General features: G+C 36.6%; 5 protein-coding genes and 1 non-coding gene across 8 annotated transcripts; 4 read left to right on the forward strand and 2 right to left on the reverse strand.

The window, feature by feature from the left end:
* Window positions 1–161: 161 nt before the first annotated feature.
* LOC123223913 (activating signal cointegrator 1 complex subunit 2 homolog) lies at window positions 162–3,681 on the forward strand. Its single transcript, XM_044647383.1, has 3 exons — window positions 162–497; window positions 1,026–1,313; window positions 2,286–3,681. The coding sequence occupies exons 1-3, from the start codon at window positions 345–347 to the stop codon at window positions 3,489–3,491; spliced, it is 1,647 nt and encodes a 548-aa protein (XP_044503318.1). The 5' UTR covers window positions 162–344; the 3' UTR covers window positions 3,492–3,681.
* Window positions 3,682–5,204: 1,523 nt separating this feature from the next.
* Window positions 5,205–11,875, forward strand: LOC123223551 (callose synthase 12-like). Of its 2 annotated transcripts, none has more exons than XM_044646751.1 (3): window positions 5,205–10,569; window positions 11,281–11,569; window positions 11,651–11,875. In XM_044646751.1, exon 1 carries the CDS (start codon window positions 5,266–5,268, stop codon window positions 10,561–10,563), a length of 5,298 nt encoding a protein of 1,765 aa, XP_044502686.1. In that variant the 5' UTR covers window positions 5,205–5,265; the 3' UTR covers window positions 10,564–10,569; window positions 11,281–11,569; window positions 11,651–11,875. The 2 variants fall into 2 exon arrangements, with proteins under 2 accessions (XP_044502686.1, XP_044502685.1); XM_044646750.1 differs by having other exon boundaries at window positions 11,284–11,569.
* LOC123224604 lies at window positions 8,204–8,284 on the forward strand. Its single transcript, XR_006504012.1, has one exon. It is a non-coding gene; the product is annotated as a small nucleolar RNA J33 (small nucleolar RNA).
* Window positions 11,876–12,003: 128 nt separating the features above from the next.
* On the reverse strand, window positions 12,004–16,307 carry LOC123223553 (putative ubiquitin-conjugating enzyme E2 38). 2 transcript variants are annotated; one of them, XM_044646752.1, is made up of 8 exons: window positions 16,150–16,307; window positions 15,973–16,032; window positions 15,097–15,231; window positions 14,436–15,011; window positions 14,276–14,339; window positions 13,864–14,003; window positions 13,471–13,782; window positions 12,004–12,690 (listed from the first exon to the last, which is right to left on the reverse strand). In XM_044646752.1, the coding sequence occupies exons 2-8, from the start codon at window positions 16,024–16,026 to the stop codon at window positions 12,442–12,444; spliced, it is 1,530 nt and encodes a 509-aa protein (XP_044502687.1). In that variant the 5' UTR covers window positions 16,027–16,032; window positions 16,150–16,307; the 3' UTR covers window positions 12,004–12,441. The 2 variants fall into 2 exon arrangements, with proteins under 2 accessions (XP_044502687.1, XP_044502688.1); XM_044646753.1 differs by having other exon boundaries at window positions 15,097–15,205; window positions 16,150–16,266.
* A 2,125-nt stretch (window positions 16,308–18,432) lies between these two features.
* LOC123223481 lies at window positions 18,433–18,972 on the forward strand. Its single transcript, XM_044646643.1, has one exon. The coding sequence runs from the start codon at window positions 18,433–18,435 to the stop codon at window positions 18,970–18,972; it is 540 nt and encodes a 179-aa protein (XP_044502578.1).
* Window positions 18,973–19,082: 110 nt separating this feature from the next.
* LOC123223703 (mannan endo-1,4-beta-mannosidase 2-like) lies at window positions 19,083–23,390 on the reverse strand. Its single transcript, XM_044647030.1, has 5 exons — window positions 22,760–23,390; window positions 21,637–21,834; window positions 20,601–20,723; window positions 19,924–20,135; window positions 19,083–19,729 (listed from the first exon to the last, which is right to left on the reverse strand). The coding sequence occupies exons 1-5, from the start codon at window positions 23,114–23,116 to the stop codon at window positions 19,324–19,326; spliced, it is 1,296 nt and encodes a 431-aa protein (XP_044502965.1). The 5' UTR covers window positions 23,117–23,390; the 3' UTR covers window positions 19,083–19,323.
* Between the last annotated feature and the right edge of the window lie 656 nt (window positions 23,391–24,046).

Here is a 24,046-nt window from a genome sequence, read left to right on the forward strand (position 1 = left end):
AAGCTTTTCTATGACAACAGAAATTGAATAGTATGTTCAGCTTTATTCTTTATGATATCTATTAAGCTGATAAGGATTAAAAAAAATAAAAAATTGAAAACGTTTTTCTTTCTTCCCAACGCGTCACCTATATATATAAAATATAATAATTCCATCAATTTACGAATTGTCTTTCATTTCTTTTTCGGACAAGCCAAGCCAAACCAAAGCCATTTTTTACTTTTCTCTCTTTCTCTACCATTTGTTTCTTATATTATCTTCCTCTCTCTCTCTCTCTGAAAAACGAAAAACTAAACCCTAATTTTCTCTTCTAATTAATTTCCACGTTCGCGATCTCTCTATTGATGGCTTCTGGATCGTCGGGCCGAGCCAATCCAATCTCCAAGGGCTTCGATTTTGCCTCCGATGACATTCTCTGCTCCTATGAAGACTACGCCGACCAGGATTCCACTAATGGAAATCATTCCGATCCTGTGATTAGCTCCAGTTCCAACAAGGTGCTTTAATTGCTCGTTATGGCTCGAAGTTGTAATTTAGCGGTTGCTGTGTGGGTGGTTTCGGAGATGAGTTTAGGGTTTTCGAATTGAGATTTCTTTTCTTGTATTAATCTGGAGATCTGATTTGATGGATTGAAATTTGCGAAACGGGAAATTAAATTACTGAGTTTATATTAGTCTTTGTATAACTAGATAACTAGATTTTGTTGTGATTTAAAAGTTAAGTTAGCTAGTGGAATTTTTGTGTGTAGGCATTTAATTGTGAACATTTGCTCTTATTTCTTGGATAAAGATAAATTATTGATGGTTAGATATGTTTGAATGTCTTGTGGGTTTAGAAATTAGAAGATTTAGACATGCTTCGAGAGCATAGGACGTTTGTTTTGTAGGTAATGAAGATACTAATATCATGCATCCTTAGAATTGAATATGTTTTTGACAGTGTTGTTACTGATGCCTTTTCCCCTAATTTCTATCAATGATGCTGCTATTGTATCCATTGAATTTTCTGATGATTTTATCTTTCAGGAATTTCAAAAGAGCAGGAGATCAAGACCATCTGTCTATTCTGGCAATGCATATAGCCAGCCTGAAGAGTCTCTCAACCAAGATATAACTTCTATGGTTGAACTAACCATGAAAAAACATACTGATAACCTCATGCGTTTTCTTGAGGGAATCAGTTCACGGTTATCGCAGTTGGAATTGTATTGTTATAATCTTGATAAATCAATGGGTGAAATGAGGTCTGAATTAGGTCGTGACCATTCTGAAGCAGATACAAAGCTTAAATCACTTGAGAAACATATTCAGGAGGTGAGTTACAACCATGAATTGCATGTATTAGAACTTAAAAGTATGAAGATTTCGGTTTTTCTACTATGGTATGAAAATGCCACGTCTTTTGTTCCCTTGCTTCAAGCATGTGTGATGAATCCTTTTTTTTTTTTTTTTTTTTTTTTGTGAAGTGTATGGAATGGATATTATACTTTATTGCACCCTTCATGGAATTTCATTCTTTTATACTCACAAGTGAAGTTATAATAACAAATGTTTCATTAACCATAGTTCGGATGGTAGAAAATATATGTTGCATTATGTAGCCCAATGATAAGTGTCTTTGATACCAGGGATACACCTTGGTTAATGAACTTGATTGAATGTGAAAGTATTGATCTAGTTGAATATTAAAGCTGGAAATGTAGGACTATTGTAAACTTTTGTTTCTGTTCTTTTTTCTGCTTATAGTGAGCTGTAATGTTCTGATATCAATTCTTTTTATAAAAGTACTTAATAAATGGGTGAATACCTTTATGTTTTTCCTCATATATGTTTTCACAAATATATATGGTCTCTTCTGCTTGATTATCAACTCTAGGGTGGCCTTCATACCATTCTGTTTTGAGCATTTCTGTGGTCCCAGGTTTCCATCATCATCATTTTCAAAATTTACTTAAATTATATTTGAATGTGACGATTGTTGTTTCTTAAACAGTAAATGAGCTTGCATCATATATTTGTTTTTATTAACTGAATGTGATAATAACACCTTACCCTGGTCAGCTTAGTTTTCAAAATTGTACATATAGTTTTACCTTAATAGATTTTCTTTTACTTGAAGTTGGCACTCTTCTCACTGATTGAACTGTGGTGCTCATTATGTATGTAGTTTTTTTCTGCTTTGTTGTTGACAATTTGGTCTGTTTTTCTTTCTTTGTTTTTTTTAACTTCTCATCTTAGTTTAACCTGTGTGATTTTGCTGAATAACATTTTTATTACCCACTTCAGGTCCACAGGTCTGTGCAGATTATAAGAGACAAGCAAGAACTTATTGAGACACAAAAAGAGCTGGCGAAGCTTCAACTTGTGCAGAAAGAGTCTTCCTCTTCAAGTCATTTGCAATCCACTGAGGAGAGAGCATCACCAACTGTCCCTGAAGGTAAAAAGAAAGAAAATGCATCTGATATGCACAATCAGCAGTTAGCTCTGGCTCTCCCCCATCAAGTAGCTCCACAGCAACAGCCTGTGGCACTCCCTTCTCAGCCACCCCCACAGAATGTGACACGTCAGCAATCCTATTACATGCCCACAAATCAAATACCAAACCCCCCAGCCCCAGCACCAGCCCTTGCCCCCTCCCCCATCCCAGCCTCAGTCCCTGTCCCAGTCCCAAGTCAACAGCCTCAAAGTCAATATTTGACTTCTGATCCTCAATATCGTACTTCCCAAGTGCCAGACCCCACTAGGTTGGCCCCACAGGTTACACATTCTCAGGTAAATACAGTGCCTCCTGGCCACCAATTCCCCCAACAGTATCAGCAGCAGTGGCCACAGCAGTTACCTCAGCCGGTACAACAATCTCAACAGCCCTCAATGCAGCCCCAGATCAGGTCTCCATCAACAACAGTTTACCCAACATATGCTTCCAGCCAACCAACTCCACCTCCTCCAGAGATGCTGCCAAATAGCGGTTCTATGCAAGTTTCATATTCAGGAGTTTCTCAACCAGTATCTAGCCGGGCTGATGCAATGCCTTATGGATATGGAGCACCGGGTAGGACAGCTCCACAGCAGGCACCATCATCTCAACAAATTAAGGGTGGTTATAGGGTACAACCTGGTGATGGATATGCATCTGCTGGGCCACTTCCCACTCCCGGGAGTGCATATATTATGTATGAAGGTGAAGGGGGCAGAACACATCATCCATCTCAACAGTCTCACTACCCACCGGGTGGATATCCCCCACCAAATCCTCAACCTACTGTTGGTGCCAATCTTATGAGCCGGCCTCCAAGCCATTCACAATTCATCCGCAACCATCCATACAATGAGTTGATTGAGAAATTGGTGAGCATGGGGTTTAGAGGTGATGTTGTGGCCAGCGTGATTCAGAGAATGGAAGAGAGTGGTCAGCCTGTGGATTTTAATGCTGTGCTCGACCGGTTGAATTTGCATCCTTCTGGGGGTTCTCATAGAGGATGGTCAGGGTGAAGAAAACTATTTTCATGCTCTATTAGAGTGACAATTAAATCTTTGCATCGGACTGAATAAAGGTTTCTTGTTTATCTTGTATACGTGACCTTATTTTTGTAATGTTTTTGTGTCTGTATGCATGGCCCAACTTTTATGTGGCCTAATTTCTCAACATTTCGATAAATCATTTATAGAATAGAATATGATATCTGTGCTTGCCAAATGAAATTAATTAACAAGATGGAAGCTATGTAAAGTTTGGGATATTTATGAGTTGCCTGGTCTTCCAAAATGTGAATTAATTGGGTCGGAAATGAAACTCCCTAATTTATCATATATGAATTAATCGTCAGACAACCAACATTATATTTTGTAGAGAATATTAAGCATGCAAATCGAGGCGTTATTACAAGAATAAAACTATAGGGCAATAATAAAATTATATGTATAATTTTGTATATAAATAATGATATGTTAATATGTAATTAAGTATTATTTCATTTATAATTTAAAATTATTAAATCACATGATGATATGTATTATTAAATACCCTTATTTCCACTAAGATTTGATAAATAACAATTTTAACTATTTAAATTTAAAGGGACATTTTTTCACTCATATGTCAAATTTAACTATTTATTTTAATAATTAAAAGATATTTATATCATTTTCTGTTATAATAAAAATGTAATTAACTAATTTGATCTTTAAAGATTAAAATATTATGATAATACTGTTGTAAGGTGGAACTGTAAATAATATTATAATAGTGAAAATATCATTTTTATAATTTATTAAAGGTAAATTAATATTTTGCTAGAGATATTTTCAAATTTATTTGTATATTATGAAAATATAATTATAGTATTAATAATTTATAATATAATATTTATATTTTTAATTTAAAAATAATTTATTTATTTTTTAAAATATAAAAATCATTTTTTTAGCTGTCAAAACAAATACATTTAATATCATTTAATAATATATTTATATATTATTATTTACAGATAAATTTAACAGTTGTTACTTTTTATACACATAGTTTTGTTGCAGGTCACATGGAGGGAGCACCGTTTCTTACTTAGCCAACCACACAGCCGAGTTTTCCGGCTCCTCCTAAGTATTAAGGCTCGTGGCAATTTACTAATAAATAAAACACAGTATGTAATCTACACCGTCCACGTAACCCAAGGCTCTACACGCTGGCGTAGAACTTTCCGAATAAAGAGACGAGAATCCGTCGTTGGTTTAGTCATAATAATATATATAAATAAAAAAATAAAAGCCATTCATTTGTACGTAATTTGAGTGAAGTTTTAAATTAATAAATAAGTGTTCGACTAAAAGCGGTTAGGATAGAATATTTTAATTCCAATAAAAAATCCAAACCCGGAAAGCCAAATCGCCAAACATGCAAAAACATTCCTCGTTATTGTTTTAAATGCCCCTTAACTCTTTTGTATTTGAAATCAACCTCTCTATTCATAAGTTTTATCTTTTCAATGAAAATGAATCTATTATTATCAAATCAAGCAGATTCAATTACCTTATTTGGGCTCAAAGTTTAATTTAATTTATTTACATTTCAATCAATGAATAAAAGAAAATAGGGGTCTGAATGATAATAAATAAAACTAGTGTGGCAGCCAAACAATTTCCTTAAAATTCTTGCTTCTTCATCTCATCTGGTTACATTTTCTCCACTATCAGCACCACCTTGCTCTCTTTAAGTTTAACCTCCAAATTCATTTTTGAAAACTGGACAACCCAGAACCCGAATGCTGTCATGTCTAATCTCCGCCATCGTGCCGGCTCAGCGCGGCACACGCACGACCAACAACTTGAAGAAGAGGAGCCTTACAATATAATTCCTGTCCACAATCTCCTTGCTGACCACCCTTCCCTCCGTTACCCCGAGGTCCGTGCCGCCGCCGCCGCTCTCCGCACCGTAGGAAGCCTCCGCAAGCCGCCGTATGTTCAATGGCTTCCCCACATGGACCTCCTCGATTGGCTGGCGCTGTTCTTCGGATTTCAGAAGGACAACGTCCGAAACCAGCGTGAACATTTGGTTCTTCATTTGGCCAACGCTCAGATGCGTTTAACCCCACCTCCGGACAACATCGACACGCTGGATGGCGGCGTTTTGAGGAAATTACGACGTAAATTGTTAAAGAATTACACCAACTGGTGCTCGTATTTGGGTAAGCAATCGAACATCTGGATATCGGATCGGAACTCCGACCAACGTCGTGAACTCTTGTATGTCTCGTTATATCTGTTGATTTGGGGTGAAGCAGCGAATCTGAGGTTCATGCCAGAGTGTATTTGTTATATTTTTCACAATATGGCGATGGAATTGAACAAGATTTTAGAAGATTATATTGACCAGAACACGGGTCAACCCGTGATGCCTTCTATATCGGGCGAGAACGCGTTTTTGAACTTTGTGGTGAAGCCCATTTACGAGACGGTGAAGGCCGAAGTGGAGAGTAGTAAAAACGGAACAGCACCACATAGTGCGTGGAGGAATTATGATGATGTGAATGAGTATTTTTGGAGTAAGAGGTGTTTTCAGAAGCTGAAATGGCCTATTGATGTTGGTAGTAATTTTTTTGTGGTGTCTCGTAGGACTAAACACGTCGGGAAAACCGGATTTGTAGAGCAACGGTCGTTTTGGAACCTGTTTAGGAGCTTTGACAGGTTGTGGGTGATGTTGATATTGTTTTTTCAAACAGCGATTATTGTTGCTTGGACGGGGAAGTATCCTTGGCAAGCGTTGGAGGAAAGAGAAGTACAGGTTCGTGTTTTAACTTTGTTTGTTACATGGAGTGGATTGAGATTTTTGCAGTCTTTGTTAGATATTGGAATGCAGTGTAGACTTGTTTCTAGAGAGACAATGGGGCTTGGTGTCAGGATGTTGTTAAAGAGCGTTGTTGCAGCTGTGTGGATTCTGGTTTTTGGAGCGTCTTATGCGCTGATTTGGGTGCAGAAGAATCGGGATAATAATTGGTCTGCTCAGGCGAATAGGCGTGTAGCGAATTTTCTTCAGGCGGCAGTTGTGTTTATTTTGCCTGAATTGTTGGCAGTAGCTTTGTTTATTCTTCCTTGGGTGAGGAACTTTCTGGAGAGAACGAATTGGAAAATCTTTTATTTGTTAACTTGGTGGTTTCAGAGTAAAATCTTCGTTGGTCGAGGATTGAGAGAAGGGCTTGTGGATAATCTCAAGTACAGTTTATTCTGGATAGCAGTGTTAGCTACTAAGTTTTCGTTCAGTTACTTCCTGCAGATCAAACCCTTAATTGACCCAACGAAAAGATTGTTAGAACTTAAGGATGTGAAGTATGAGTGGTATCAACTCTTCCCTGACAGCAACAGGTTGGCCGTTGGGTTATTGTGGCTGCCTGTAATTTTGATATATTTGATGGATATTCAGCTTTGGTACGCAATTTATTCATCCCTTGTGGGTGCAACAGTTGGGTTGTTCCAGCATTTGGGTGAGATTCGAACTATACAGCAGTTGAGGCTTAGATTTCAGTTCTTTGCAAGTGCTATGCAATTTAATCTAATGCCTGAGGAGCAGTTGTTGAATGTGGGGGGAACACTGAGGAATAAGTTTAACGATGCCATTCATCGGTTGAAACTGAGATATGGCCTTGGGAGACCCTATAGCAAGCTTGAATCAAACCAGGTTGAGGCAAACAAATTTGCCTTGATATGGAATGAGATCATTTCCATTTTCAGGGAAGAGGATATAATCTCTGATAGGGAGGTTGAGCTGTTGGAGCTGCCACAGAATTCTTGGAATGTAAGGGTTATTCGTTGGCCTTGTTTTTTGCTGTGCAATGAGCTGCTTCTAGCTCTTAGCCAGGCCAAGGAGCTGGTGGATGCTCCTGACAAGTGGCTTTGGCATAAGATTTCTAAGAATGAGTATAGAGGTTGTGTTGTGATAGAAACTTATGATAGCCTGAAGAACTTGATTCTTAGTATCATCAAAGTTAATACTCAAGAGCATTCCATTATGACAGTCATGTTTCAAGAAATTGAACACTCCATTCAGATTGAGAGGTTCACTAAAACATTCAAGATGTCTGTTTTGCCCAAAATTCATGCCCAGCTGATCAAACTTGTTGATTTATTGAACAAGCCCAATAAAGATATTAACAATGTAGTGAATGCGCTACAGGCCCTTTATGAGATTGTTGTTCGTGACTTTTTTCTGGAGATGAGGGGAAATGACCAGCTTGTTGAGGATGGCTTGGCTCCCAGTAATCCAGCCTTGCTGTTCGAGAGTGCTGTTCAGTTGCCTGATTCTGATAATGAGAACTTCTATCGTCAGGTTAGACGCTTACAGACCATTCTAACATCTAGGGATTCAATGAATAATATTCCTGTTAATCTCGAAGCAAGGCGCAGAATAGCCTTTTTTAGCAACTCACTCTTTATGAATATGCCCCATGCTCCCCAAGTTGAGAAGATGTTGTCCTTTAGTGTTCTCACCCCTTACTACAATGAAGAAGTTCTTTACAGTAAAGAGCAACTACGAACTGAGAATGAGGATGGCATATCCATCCTGTACTATTTGCAGACAATTTATCATGATGACTGGAGGAATTTCCTAGAGAGGATGCGCCGAGAAGGAATGGTAAAGGACAGTGAAATCTGGACAGAGAAGTTGAAAGATCTGAGGCTTTGGGCATCATACAGAGGCCAGACTCTTGCTCGCACTGTGAGGGGAATGATGTATTATTATCGGGCACTGAAGTTGCTGGCTTTTCTTGATTCTGCATCTGAGATGGACATTAGGGAAGTGACCTGGGAACTTGGTTCAATGAAGCGAGATGACAGTTTGGATCCTTCCAGCTCAGGAAGGTCATCTTCTTCTAAAAGTTTAAGTAGAAATTGTAGTTCAGCTAGCATGCTATTCAAGGGCCATGAGTATGGAACTGCTTTGATGAAATACACATATGTTGTTGCCTGCCAGATATATGGGCAACAAAAGGAGAAGAAAGACCCACATGCTGAAGAAATTTTGTATCTGATGAAGAACAATGAAGCCCTTCGAGTTGCATATGTTGATGAGGTTTCCACAGGCAGGGATGATAAGGAGTATTATTCTGTTTTAGTGAAATATGATCAGCAGTTACAGAAAGAAGTGGAAATCTACAGGGTCAAATTGCCTGGTCCCTTGAAGCTTGGCGAGGGAAAACCAGAGAACCAAAACCATGCCCTTATCTTCACCAGAGGAGATGCAGTTCAAACTATTGATATGAATCAGGACAATTACTTTGAGGAAGCACTTAAAATGCGAAATTTGTTGGAAGAATACAGGCATTACCATGGTATCAGGAAACCTACCATCTTGGGTCTTAGGGAGCACATTTTTACTGGCTCAGTTTCATCGCTTGCTTGGTTTATGTCAGCTCAGGAAACCAGTTTTGTCACCTTGGGTCAGCGTGTCTTGGCTGAACCCTTGAAAATCCGAATGCATTATGGCCATCCTGATGTCTTTGACAGGTTTTGGTTCTTGACTCGAGGTGGCCTCAGCAAAGCTTCTAGAGTGATAAACATCAGTGAGGACATTTTTGCTGGCTTTAACTGCACGCTACGAGGAGGCAGTGTTACACATCATGAATACATCCAAGTTGGTAAGGGAAGGGATGTTGGATTGAATCAGATATCTATGTTTGAAGCCAAAGTTGCTAGTGGAAATGGTGAGCAAGTTCTTAGCAGAGATGTGTATAGGTTGGGTCATAGATTGGATTTCTTCCGTTTGCTATCATTTTTTTACACTACTGTTGGATTCTTTTTTAACACAATGATGGTTGTGTGGACTGTGTATGCTTTCTTATGGGGCCGACTTTATCTGGCTCTTAGTGGTGTTGAGGATTCTGTGGCAAACGACAGTGAAACCAATAAAGCACTCGGTGCCATCCTGAACCAACAGTTCATCATCCAACTTGGTTTGTTCACAGCCCTTCCGATGATTGTGGAGAACTCTCTTGAGCATGGATTTCTTCAAGCTATTTGGGATTTCCTGACTATGTTGTTTCAGCTTTCATCTGTTTTCTACGCATTCTCCATGGGAACGCGCACTCACTTTTTTGGCCGGACCATCCTTCATGGTGGTGCAAAGTATCGAGCCACTGGACGAGGTTTTGTTGTGCAGCACAAGGGCTTTGCAGAAAATTATAGGCTTTATGCACGTAGCCACTTTATAAAGGCCATTGAGCTTGGATCAATTCTTACAATTTATGCATCATACAGCTCCATAGCTAAGAACACTTTTGTTTACATAGCCATGAGCATCTCAAGTTGGTTCATGGTTGTTTCGTGGATAATGGCTCCGTTTGTCTTCAATCCTTCTGGTTTTGATTGGTTGAAGACTGTATATGACTTTGATGAATTCATGAACTGGATTTGGTTCCGCGGTGGTGTCTTTGCAAAAGCAGAACAGAGCTGGGAAAAATGGTGGTATGAGGAACAAGATCATCTAAGGACAATGGACCTTTGGGGAAAGATACTGGAGATAATTTTAGACCTTCGCTTCTTCATTTTTCAGTTTGCCCTAGTATACCAGCTAGGTATTACTGCTGGAAACACCAAAATTACTGTTTACTTGCTTTCTTGGATCTACGTTGCTGTGGTGTTTGGGATATATGCAGTAATATCCTATGCTCGGGACAAGTATGCAGCAAAAGAACACATCTACTACCGACTGGTTCAGTTTCTAGTTGTCATATTCACAATACTTGTGATAACTGCCCTGATGGAATTTACAAAGTTAAAGTTGTTGGATCTTTTTACCAGTCTGATGGCTTTTATCCCTACTGGGTGGGGCCTGATATTAATTGCCCAAGTGTTCCGGCCCTTTCTGCAATCCACCAGGGTCTGGAAGACTCTGATTTCTGTTGCTAGATTGTACGATATAATGTTTGGAGTGATTGTCATGAGCCCTGTGGCATTTCTATCATGGATGCCTGGAGTCCAGTCTATGCAGACAAGGATACTATTCAATGAAGCATTCAGCAGAGGCCTGAGGATATTTCAGATTGTTACAGGAAAGCAAGCCAGGGGTGACATATAATTCGAGGTAATTTCCACTTAGCCTTTCTTATTGTAATTCCTTACCTATGGTATCTGCTTTTTCACAAGATTAAGTGTACAAAATTTGGCCAGTCGGTGAAACTTTGCTATTGCATTACACAGTGATGTTGATAGAATTCTATGGTCACACGGTTTTAAGATGGAGTATATATTTATTTATCTGTAAGGTTTACCTGTTTGCCCATGATTTTGTGATGTTAGTTGGGTGTGCTTAAGTAGCTGGCTCATATTACATGTTGTGGTTCTATCTGCCTCTGCTAGCAATCTATTCATTTTGTGTGTGTGTATATATATATATATATATATATATATATATATATATATATATATATATATATATATATATATATTTTTTTTTTTTTTTTTTTTTTTTTTCTGAAATACATGCTTGTAACTGTTCTTGCTCTGTGGAAATATTCTTAATTGATTTAAGTTATTGTTCCTTATCATTCACAAGGTCATCATTTTCACAATTACAGTTGTAGCCTATTTTTGTGACTAGTGTGTATTGCCCTCTTTATATTATGGAGTATATTGTTTTGGTTGATGTTGCATAGAAAGTATAAAGAGCGTAGAGCTCATAATTGTAGTGTGTCTGTGTTGAAAATTTCTCGTCATAATTGAAAGATTGCATAGTTGGATTTTATAATTGAACTTGTGAGTGAGAAGATTTGGATGATGTTTGCTGGTGTGAAAGCAGCGTGAGGGTGATGGATATCTCATTGGGTGATGATGAGATCAGATGGAGCTCAGTTGGCCCTCTACTAATTTATGTCGTCAAATTCTATTTGACGGTATTCATTGAAGAATAATAATAATAACATAGTGTTGTTGACACAATATCTCAAAGCAAACCCTAAACACCAAGTAGTTAGTCGTTGAAGATGGAGAAGGCTCTGCTCTGCTCTGGTGATAAACAGAGAAAGTGGTGGCGGTAACACTAACAACATGCAGCGGAGAGATCATCCCTCGCCCTTCACTCTCGTGTATGTCCTAAACTCTTCGTCTCTAATTTCAATTGTTTTAACGGGAAAACACTTGTTCAGATCTAACTTTTTGTTTAATAGGCTGAAGATGGCGCTGGTTTACCAGAGCAAATACTTGATCTGTCACAGTCGAGCCAAGTTCCACTTCATTTTTATTTCATTTGGTCCCTCAATTAGTTTGCTTTGATAGTTTCTTTCATTTTTGTTTTTGTTTTTTAAATTTAATAATGCACTTCTTGTTTCTCTCGTTGTCTTGGTTGAGTGAATCTTGGGCAGTTGTTATGAGGAAGAAACAGTTGAACGCAATCTGATCGTGTTTATAAGCAGGCAGGCAGGCAGGTACCAACCTCTGTCCAAGAGAGGTAGCCTTTAAAAGAGTAGTGATTTGTTAAATATTTACGAAATATACAAAAACATCCACAATCACTTCATACTGAGGCCATAATTCCATCATTTTACTAATTTTCAATGAATCCTGTTTCCCAGCACGACACCAAGCACGTATAATAATAATCAAGCTGAAAACACATAATATAGTTTGAGAACTAGATAACATGCCATAGCATTCACAACAAATCCATATATTCATATTGCTGGAGCTGTCAACAAGCAACTGGTCCGGCAGAAAAGCCCATCCATCCCAGTCATTCCACCTTTGCCATACCATGTCTACATCCACCTGAAAAACTGCTAAAGATATAAAATATAATATATATTATGCTCGAAGTAAGTTCCACAGGGCAGGTTCAATCAATTCTGTCAAAATTGCACCAGCTTAGATGTACTCCAAAGGAACAGGCTTATGCCAGCTAAATCATCCGCTTGCTTTGCGTCTCCATACACCTTTACATCAACTGCCCACTATGCGCTCCTCATGAAGTCCGAAATTGTTCACAATCTGTGGATCCGTTTTTGGTGAAGTTTGCAATAAGAATATTCATCATCTGACCTACTTTGGTTTTAAAAGTAATTGAGCCACCCTTTTCAACTTTACCACCTTCTATGACTCCGTCTTTCACCACCACTGTTCCTACCACAGCTCCCTCCATATACGCTTTACAAGCTACCAGAATATCATGAGCACACTTGCGAAAATGATAGGCAACCAAATCCTCAAAGTGCTGCCAGCAAAACCAATAGATTAGATCACAGTATTGAGCTGCATGCCCATACATGCAGGCATATGCCACCGTATTTCAGCTTAATACAATAATTGAATATCACACCCATTGGTTTGATTAATTCAACATGACTAATTATGAAATTCAAACATGCCACCTACAAAATTGTGTGTATGACACAATCAATTAGATAATGCAGAGTCTTCCTGTAATAAATAAAGAGCTTATACAATATATACATGTTAACATGCAATAAATGTGACCAAGGTATAAGAAAAAATAAAAGTCAACACAACCAAATATTATATCCCACCCAAGAACAGAGCCTCATCTCAAATCTAAAGAGAGAGACGTAAAAGGCTTGTGCTGGGCTGAACTCACAAGAGCAGATAGAGAACCATGTATCACATTTAAAAGTGTTCAGCTAAATGGTTTGACAGTTGACACACCAACTTCACAATTTGATTGTTTTGCAAAAGGTTATCTTGATTTTGAAAACATTTTTGAAAACCAGAACAGTCCAAAAACTGAATTAATATTTGAGCGAAAGAAAGCCACAACTTTGTGACAGGTCGATGTCAGCTCATATACACTTATCAATTTAGCTGAGTCTCACCCATGAAAAGAAACCAAAATATCCAAACTATATGGAATCTATGGAAACAAAACTCAATGGGAAAGAAGAAAAAACACAAATTTAACAGAAAAGAACTTCACAGATTAATTCTCCATGCAGGGTAACCATAGTATGTCTATGACAGATTGAAGCTGGCATCCTACCTTGGGTGGTCTTCTCAGTGTGTACAACATTGTCTTCAAGGATAAAATAAATGCTTCCTCGCTGTACTCCCTGGACTTCCTTTCCCCCACTGCTCCAACATATGTACTTTCATACCCAGGTTCATTAAAAAATGGCTGTGCATTCAGAATCAGAGCTTGTATGGAGACCAAAACCTGTAGCATGGTTGAGTTTTCTTTACTCCACATTTCGGATGATTCACCAGTCCAGGTACCCAAAAGACTGAGGCAGACTTTCCCACATTCATATAAATTTGGATTTAATCGAACACCACCTGAATAGTAATAAACCATCTGGAAAAAAATAACTCCCAGTTTACATTGTACACTAAGGAATGTATAATGTCAAAAAGGACAATACAAAAAGATACATACCGGTGGTTCATTAGGATAGCTAGGAGGGAAGCAACAATCAAAGACAAAAAGGCCATCATGATAGGGTGTACCAGAAGGCCCTACCATAACAGCCCTTAAAAGTTCCATCTTTGATTCACAAACTCTAACGAATATTGTGTCTGTCAAAGTAGAACAAGGAGAAAAATGAATCAACTACACTGTTCTACGGAGATAAGAACTTGTTTCTTTCCTAAATAGAAAAGAGAGTCAAAATCAATACTATTTGAGCATTACTACACATAACATCAATAAGAAAGATAATTTAGCCAAGAAGTAGTTATGGTTTCATCATGCCCTCAACTAACATAATGGTCCAATTCAGACAACCTTGATCAGCCAAAGATGGCCAGACACCAGAATGTTGCATAAATAAGCATATATATAAACTCACCAGGCAGGCTCTTCTCCAGAATTTTCCATTCATCCTGGATTTTCTTTGCCCAATTTTTTTGTGGCTATTAATAGAGAGAGAAAGCACACACCATTCAGTACATAATTAGACACACAAAGCAAAAGAAAGATAATTCAACATATCTTAAAATTTAGCACACCTGCTGATCCCATGGAAAGCCCATGCGGCTGTAGTGATGGTCAGAAAAATCACCCACCATATCAAATTGCTTAAAGTGTAACTTTGGCATATTTCCATTTTCTATATTTTCTTCATCCTCATTAGACCTTGCCTCTTCAGGATCTGTTGAGCTGCTAGAAGAAGCTAGATTTCTGTTGTTTTCATCAAGATCAGAAATAGTTGTCTTCCTTTTGCTTTCACTTGAGTCTACAATAGTTGATTTCCTCATGCTCTCTGAAAGGTCTGGAACAGATGAAATAGTAGTGGCAAATGGCTTGATATGTTGACACGGATCAAGGTCTTTCAACAAAGGAAGTGAGGCCTCGACCCCAGGAGGAAGATCCATGTTATCAAACTGGGCTTGCATGGTCATATAATCATCTTTGTCTTCAGGTAAGAAATTATCATTGCCAATATAATCACAATCGTCATCTCCATAATCATAGCAGTCTTCATCACTATCATGATATGACAGCTCAAAATTAGAACCATTGATATTGTTTGAAATAATGGATCCTGAAGTGGAAGTCTTCCCAGGATCACTGGCTGATGCATCCTGGAGAAAGAACAAAATATTGAATCAAACAATGGTTGCCATTTAGAACATAGCATAGAAACGCTTATGAACTCTAGCTACACACCTTATCTAGGTAGGGCCATTTCTCATCATAAAATATTTTTGTCTTTCCCTTGCTATCCATCTCAACTTTCCCATCACCCATCAAACCTTCAGGTGAATCTTCATCTCCTCTGAAATCCACATCGCACATATCAACCTAAACAAATAGATTGCTTTCTCATCACACAATAACATATACAAATATTAAAACTGAGAGCACATTCCCAGTGAATTAGGATAAAAAATAGGACTAACACTAAGCTAGAAACTTGCACCGTCATATAGATAAAACTTAATATCAACTGATAATAATATACGAATGGTTGCACAAAGGTAATAACAAATAACAACCACAACAGGCCAGTTTTATATCATCGCCCAATAAAAAGATACCAATTTCCCCAAAAAAAGAAAAAGGCCGGAACAAAAGGGTAAATGCCATAAATGAATAATGCACTAGGAATCCACGTATTCGTCCAATAAAGAGTTCAATAATGGACATTAAACAAGGGAACAGGCTTCTATATTCTGCTAACTTTTTTTTTTTTGACATGCATAAGAAACATCTTTCATACTTTTTCCTAATGAAAAATCTTCTTCTCAGCAACCAATCATAGCACAGAAAAGCAAACTACTGTCAGTTCGTGCGCAACGAGGACAATGCACCAAAAACAAACTACCACATTTTGATCAGACCCATCAGAAAAATCACAATTGTTAAATCACGCCATTATCAAAATAGACTAAACTAGGAAAACTGCATCGATCACTTCATAATTCAAATTTACAGTCAACCCAACAAAATTACCACAAAAAAAAAAAACAAAACAAAACAAGCAAAACAAAATATATAGCAAAAGTTAAAAAAATAAAATAAAACAAAAACAATCAAAGTTACCTTGTTTTGATTTAGTTTCCCGACGATCAAAGCTTGTTCTATTTCAAGTTCCATGAAATTCTAAGGAGATGAATTCAAGCATAAACACAAACAAACATACAAAATTAAGATAAAGCGTGAAAATGAAACAGTTAACTAAAAGAGATAAAATAGAAAATCGGAAAGACTGCTCAACACCCGAAATAGCCGAATTCTATCTCCGATTCTTCGTAATATGGAGAGAGTGTGAGTAAGTTTTATATCGGAGGCTGAGGCTGAATTCGTGCTTCGTTAGGTAAGGCTCTCTCTATATGAATCGTACGCTGTAAGGAAAAGACTAGTGTATATATAAGCAAAGCAAGAGTTGATTTAGATGAGATGGAAGAGGATTAAGCAGGGGCGTAGGAGTTTACAGTGAGGGGGATTGTGGAGGATTTGGTAATTTCGATGCACGCGCGGAGGATTAAGTGAAGCCTATTCAGAAGTCCTTTCTTTTCAATTTAAATAATAATAATAATAAAAAGGAAGTTTATACCCTGCAGGTGTGAGTAGATGGATTGGTTAGATGATGGATGTATCGTCGTTCATCTATTTGACCATATGTATGATCAATTTTAACCAACTTGTTAAAAAGACTAAGGCGTGACCGGATCACTATTTCCCACCCGAACTATGATAAGCTGCTAATTTAACCCTCAAAGTTTAAAAATTCAATTTTTTTAGTAATTTTGGAAAATCAAAATTTCCATTTTGGATAATAGATTATAAGGTTAATATATTTTTTGTGGTAACTAATTATAGGGTTAATATCATCAATACACTTAATAATATAAATAAATTACATTTTCATTTTAACTTGTTTATATTTTTTAACTTTTCCGCCCATCTTTTTTTCTCCTTTCTCACTTGTTGATTGATGAAAAACACCTTGGGAGAGGCGATGAATTTAGACGCATTTGGTAGTGAGCAAAAGTGATAAAGTTGGAAAATTATGCATAAGGTTTTGAAAAAGTAACAACAATGATAGGTCCAATCATACAGTTGTCAGAAGCTAAAATTTTAATTGATAGTAACACAAAGGTGGCAAAACACATGAAAGGAATCATACATTTTTTATAACTTTTGTTCTCTATAATTGTTAAACAAAGATGAATAAAAGATTTATATATTTATTTTTGGGCCAGATGACTATGTATCCCAAAGATAATTGTAAATTTAATTTCTCATTTGTTAATTATCAAAAATTTAAATATTTATCTATTTATTAAATTTTATTATTATTATGATTAAGAATAAAATTATTATTTAATAAAAATATTTAAAAAAATTATAAATTTATTCATTTCTTTTCAGATTTAAAAACTAATAATTTCTCCTCTTTAATCTTCTCATCAACTAAAGTTTAAAAAATGAGAATTTCTCATTTAGAGTTAGCATTTTTTCTTTTGCTGCTTCTATAACAACCAGAGCTGACTAATCTCTACATTCCCATCTCTTGAGCCAGGACAGATCATCAGTCAACAATTTATCAGTGAGGATCTATGCAATGCATAGATAATGTCGATGGATTTGTATATTTACTGATGCATAATTTGGTCAGACGAAGAGTTTAAACTTACGAGAATATGTGATAAATTTATAATTTTTTCAAATATTTTTATTAAATGATAATTTTATTTTTGACAATAATAATAAAACTTAATAGACAAGTAGATATTTGAATTTTCGATAATTAATAAATAAAAATTGGGTTGGGTGGGAAATACTCTTTTGGCCTTTTTTATAGGGGATTAATTGCACTTAACTTTAGTAAAGATATAGAAAATTTGTTTTTCCACTAACTTTTTAAAATTTTGACAAATTTTATTAATAAATAACAAATTCAACAAATAGAATTTATTTTCAAGTTTAAAACGTAAGAAATAATAGATTCATTATATGTCGGTTGAAAAATAGTGATTTGGCAAAAGATGAATGATATAAGCAGGAAAATAAAGAATTGCAACGTTATTCACAAAGTCCATAAATAATCAATCATTCATCTAAGTATCAGAAGAGGGCATCTTTATTGTAATAATATTATATATATAAATAATATGTGTAATTTTATGTATAAATAATATTATATTATTTTATAATTTAATAATTTTAAATTAAAAATAAAATAATATTTAATATATTATAATTTATGTATAAAATTACATATATTATTTTTATTTTTATTTTTTTAAATATTAACAATACCATATTGCTAAATATATATTCCACCGAATATACGCTCAGGGAACCTTCTAAAATCTATGGCGCCAATTTTACCGCCACATCTTCCCGCCGCTCTTTCCTTCTATATAATACCGGAACAAACACCCCTTCCAAGTCACGACCAACTCTGTTTCCGATAACGTACATCTCTTTCATCACATTTGTTTGTAAAAATTATTCGCTGAAGCTAAGACAATTGAACATCCACCCAAATCAGCTATGGTTGTACCTCTGGGCCCCGGAAAGTTCTATGGTAGGAGCCTCCCACGGCCTCGTATCTACACCGACACCAAGCTCAACCCGGAACGGGTGGATCCTCTGATTCCCGTCATGGATCCCCTCATCTCATGGGCCAATGAGGCCCATTGGTCCATGGGTGGTCTCAGCTTCAAGCGCCTCCGCCTTCAAGGTCGGATTGAGGGTTCCGTCACTAAACTCCGCAAAGAGCGCGAAAAGAAGGAAAAATTACAAGTCAAGCCTGCCTCGAATAACTCAGGTAACGATGACAAGAAAGGAGGCGTTTCTGTTACGCCTCCTCCAGCTCCTGTGGCAGTAAAGAAGAGGAGATTCCTGGCTTTGAGTGACGAAGAGGGGGAAGAAGAAGTTGGACAGAAATTGAAGGGGAGTTACAGGAGGAAGTTGATAAAAGAATTAGATGCAGTGGCGGGGGATGAGGAGTCGGCGGGACTGAAGACGAGGAATAAGGGGAAGAGTGAAATTAGAACTTCCCCAAGATTGGCTAAGCGTGAATCCAAATAGATAATAATTAATTCTTGTTATGGGCATGTTGTTTTGAAATGAATGGACAAAGAAAGCTGCAAATGTTCTGTTTCACGGGCTTCAGCCTGTACTTGCATCCCTGCACAAGCTCCAAATAATATTGTAATTTATAGCATCTTTCGGTAAATTATTCTTCAGACTTGTAATACAACAATCTTAGCTATATAATGAAATCTATTTCACTCATCTCAACTAAATAATTTGTATGTAATTGAAGAAATATAGTACAGAAACAGAGCCCCTCATCCCTCCCCTGCTAAATCAAGCCACAAGAGAACCAACACCTCTCTTCATACAATTACATGTTTTCTCGTAGAGGGTGTTAAACATTCACTGTCTTTGTGCACACAGTACTTTTAAATTTGCATTGTATTGTATCAGTCCATGGATTTCGGCCAATCTGCAAGACTGTTCTGTTACTAGCTTGTAAAGGGATGGTTTTTCCCATGGAACAAAACCAAAATCATCATTATACTCTTCCATTCCATCAACCAAAAATTGCCAGATAATGGTGCCGGCTCCAGACTTGTTTCTCTTTGCAGAATTGTAGATGATATCAAAAATCAATTGGTAAAGCTCGTCTCTCTGAGATGGTTCAAAGTCCTTGTTCAGGTTCGACAACCCAAATTCAGTGAACAGGACAGGCTTATTCAGTAGCTTGTCACCATCTTCAATGTGGGAAAGCATCCACTGGTTGACAAATTTCATATTGTCTCCAAATTTAAGATCATGAAACCTGTCAAAAGTATATGGATGAATCTAATGATTAAGGGTGTCTACAGCTGCCTTGGAGCAAATATAAAAGACAGACCCCAAGGGAATTGATACTTTTTTTTGGAAATAGAAAATAGACATTATCTAATGTCTGGTTTCTGATTTTTTATAGCTCAAGTAAATTTTAGATAAAACCAACCGGAAAAAAATGCTTACCAATGATCAGCGTAGATGTGAACAGAGGCAAAATCAATATTTGCCTTCTCAGAATTGCGAATAAAATCGGATCCAAGCTCCGATGCCCACACTTCTGGGTTCACAGTTAATCGCTTGGGATTTTTTGGACCATAAAATCCTTCAAGGCCTACTGTCAGAAGATGTCTTTTGTCAATTGACTTCACGTATGCTGACATTTCATCTATCCAGTCCTGCATTTCTATGCCACAATTAGTGCATACCTAGACACAAATAAATATAAGTACAAAGCACTCTCTCTCATGTGACAAAAATTGGCAGTGATACAAGAAAGTAGAACACAGAAGCTCAGGTGCAGTTTCACCTCAAACAATATATCAGAAGACTATACTAAGAGAAGTCGCTCAATACAGCCAATGAAAGTTTACTGTATAGATTCAATTAAACCATACATAACAAATACAAGTTGCTCTATCATACATCGTCATCACACTGAAATTTACAAGGCAAGTAAAAGGTCCAATGTTATAATAACTGAAGTTGAACATTATATAACAGAAGTCAAATAATTATTCAGGCCTGTACAATTATTTGGAAACTATCGGATATTTACAAAAGTTTGATCAAAGTCAGATGTCTAAAAACTTCTACAGTTGACCATTCAAAGGAAATAAACAGGACAAATAGTATTAACTTACTTGAAGAGTGTCGCCTGAAGGATCAGACATGCAACGGGGTTCATTAATCAACTCCCATCCAAATATGGTTGGATCATTCCGATATTCAATTCCCGTTATAGTGTTCTTCCTGGTCAGAACAGTCTGGAAAAAGGAAATATATTGTGATGAGTAAATCTCATACCATTATCAGATTACAAATACAATAATATTCCAATGATTTTCCAAGCAGAAATTACATAATGGGCAGGACAGAGAAAAGAGACACACAAAGCAGAAATGACCAATTTGTTTTAAGGAGCAGTGGGGATAAGGTGTTGTCTATCACAACTCTTGATATTCTACCCAAATGTGCTAATGCTGTACAGGAATACATGCCCCACCACTAACTTGTTAAACATAAACAAATTTTGATCCTCCAAATTTGATTCATGAGATTCTAGTAGGGATTTCAGTACTACTTCACCCTCAATTTCAAGACTTCCTAAATCCTGGCTTTGTCATTCTACCAAACAAACTGTACCACATGCATTTCATATCATTTTTACATATATATACTATCAAATCATGATCTGAAATCTTTTACACAGTATCAATCAACCTTCAAAAAGAACAAACAAAAACAAAAATCAAGGACTGTCCACTTTCGTCTTGAAAAAAATAAGTGAGTAAAAGGAATCCAAACTTCAAATTTCATGTTGATAGTAGAAATGGAGTCAATTTCTCAGTTTCACAATCAAACATTTGAAACCATGTTTGTTACCAACGAGTAGTTAGGTTCATGGGTTTAATTACATAAAGGAAATAAATTAATAGGGGCAGACTTTCTATAGCTGCATGAGCCTAAACCATAACCTCATAGACTTACAGTTGATTCACAACCCTCCAGCAGCTATGACTTTTTGCATATCCAACAAGGACCAGTTCTCATAATTTCATTGGTGTGTAATAAAAGATGTCGGTGTGCCCTGATATATATAAGTATCATGATGCATCTAAAAGGTTTTCCATGATCTTATCTTAGCGTATCAACTAGGAAAACTAGATAATTAGATACCTTGACATAATGCCTGAAATAGATGCGGATGGATGGGTCAAAAAAAAAGGAATCATTAGAGGAGCTCAAACCAATTCCTTCTTGCCATGCCCACTTAACATACTGAGTCTTTCCTCCATAGGCTTGCAAGTTGTTAACTAAGCTGAGAAGGAGCCTAACACCATGCTTTCTTGCTTCAGCAATGACATGATCTAGTGCCTGCACACAGAGAGTTGTTAAAACAAAGAACAATATATGAAATTAAAAAAATGTACAGTCGAGATTCGAGAGTTGATGTATTAGAAATTCTTAATCAGCTATAGTGTGGACAACTTGAAGAATGAATGAACTTCTAAATAATTAACTTGACAAGAACAACCTAGGAAAATCATTGAGATTCTAACTAAGCTAGTAAGCTCGCAATTAATTTACATCAGATGCATGTCTCCAGTAGGCATGTGGCCCTTATGGTAAACTCATTTTAAAATCACTTAAAAATTTCAGAAAATTTTCAACTCACAGAACAACAATAAAAAAGAAAATGTAGTAAAATGAATCAAAACATTTGATTCAATTTGTAACATCAACCAAAATTATCATGCGCACTAAATGACAGGCATAATACATCCTAACTGTTAAGTTCTTGAAGGTTTTGAAACAATCAGAATTTTCTTTTCCTCTTTATTCTTTCATTTCAGACTCACAACTTGAGGCAGAGATATCTTATTTATTAACTACGAAAAAAATGCAGTTCAGCACCAATAAGTGCACAAGAATACAACCTACATTGGAGTTTCCATGTCAAAATTGTCCATCAAACATTTTGTCCAAATATTTACTTACACAGCCCAGCCATAAAGCTTTTAATCTTAAGCCCCACCGGTTTAATGCTTGTCCTAAGTCCACCCACACAGATTTTATTTCCACCCATCTACATACGTTTACCCAAAAACCTTAATTTTAAGTCATTCGAGCTATCACTAAAAATCAGATTTTTACCAGAAACAAGATCCCGCAATTAAAATCAATTTCATAATTACACCAAAAGCCAAATCTTTCCCACGTTAATAAATAATCTACTATCTATGTAAAACTCAGATTATCTGAAACAGAAAAAAATATATATATTAGGAAGTTCTGATACCTTGAAAACTTTTTCATCAAATCGACCAGGGGAAATTTGAAGGGCATTGAAGGATCCATCATTAAAGGCCCATGTTCTACAAACTGTTAAACCCATCTTTGCACCAGCTTCAAGCATGGCCCTAACCCTAGGTCTGCTGTAATCATGTACAGCATGGTCCATTAACCAATAAGAGTTCCATCCGTTAACGTATAACACTTTACCATCCGCCATGAACTGACTCCCATTTCTCGTCACAAAACCCAGCTGCGGTTCTTTCTGATAACTAGCGCCCAGTTCACCAAAAGACATGTAGATGAAAGCCACGCATGTTGCAAATCCAAGAATTGGGTATAACAACCCATTTCTTGCTATCATTCTTACTATTTATAATATAAATAAAAAGAAATAAAATTTCGCAAACCACAGAGTATTGAACACGCTTTTGGCTCTATATCAACAATATCCAGAATTCAGAAACCATAGATGAGCAGACAAGGTTATGAGCACCTCACATGCAGATGATAGCAAAAACTTGTTTTACATGCACGAAAATCCAAGTTTTAGGAAACCCAGATCCCTCTCTTTAATGGGTAACCAAAAAAAACAGTAAACCCGCTAAATTTCCGCTATGGGCCGAAAATTAAAAAGCCAGCGAAATAAATAAATGAGATATGAAAATGCAAAATGGAGAATTGAAGGAGAGAGGGGAAGGTCACATCACATTACAAGACAAAGAAAAGAGAGAGAGCAGTAAATAAAGCACTCATCTAACATAACATGTACTCCTAGAGAAGAGATTGTGTGTGTGGTGGAATATTGTCTTACCAGTTTAGTTTGCTTTGGTTAATTTAGACCTGTTCAATTCAAACTCTTCTCTACAGTTCTCTTGACTTTTAAAATAGTGCTGAACAAGTCTGGTCGAACACATTGGTCCCATGTGATGTGCCCTCCAAGTATTAACTTTGCTTTTGCTTATTCTCTTGTCATCTCTCAGTCTACCTCCCTCGGCTTTTCCTACCAAATCAAGAATAAAAGGAAAATAACTGAATCAAAATGAAAAATGTTCTGACCTCAGATACATGCAGCTTTTGGATGCTCAGTTAATGTAAAATTTTAATATATCAAAATTTAATCATGCAACAATAGTTCATCATCTTTCAGAAATTATGATACATTATCGATGCAGATGAACAAGGTGAATGATAATTGACCTAATGAGTTAACTAGTTGTTGCAATTATTGTTAATTCTAAATAATTGCAGGTAACCTTTGCTCTTATGCCCACCCAACAATTGTTGAATCTCC

Source organism: Mangifera indica, chromosome 8, assembly GCF_011075055.1.
Source record: "Mangifera indica cultivar Alphonso chromosome 8, CATAS_Mindica_2.1, whole genome shotgun sequence".
Taxonomy (NCBI): domain Eukaryota; kingdom Viridiplantae; phylum Streptophyta; class Magnoliopsida; order Sapindales; family Anacardiaceae; genus Mangifera; species Mangifera indica.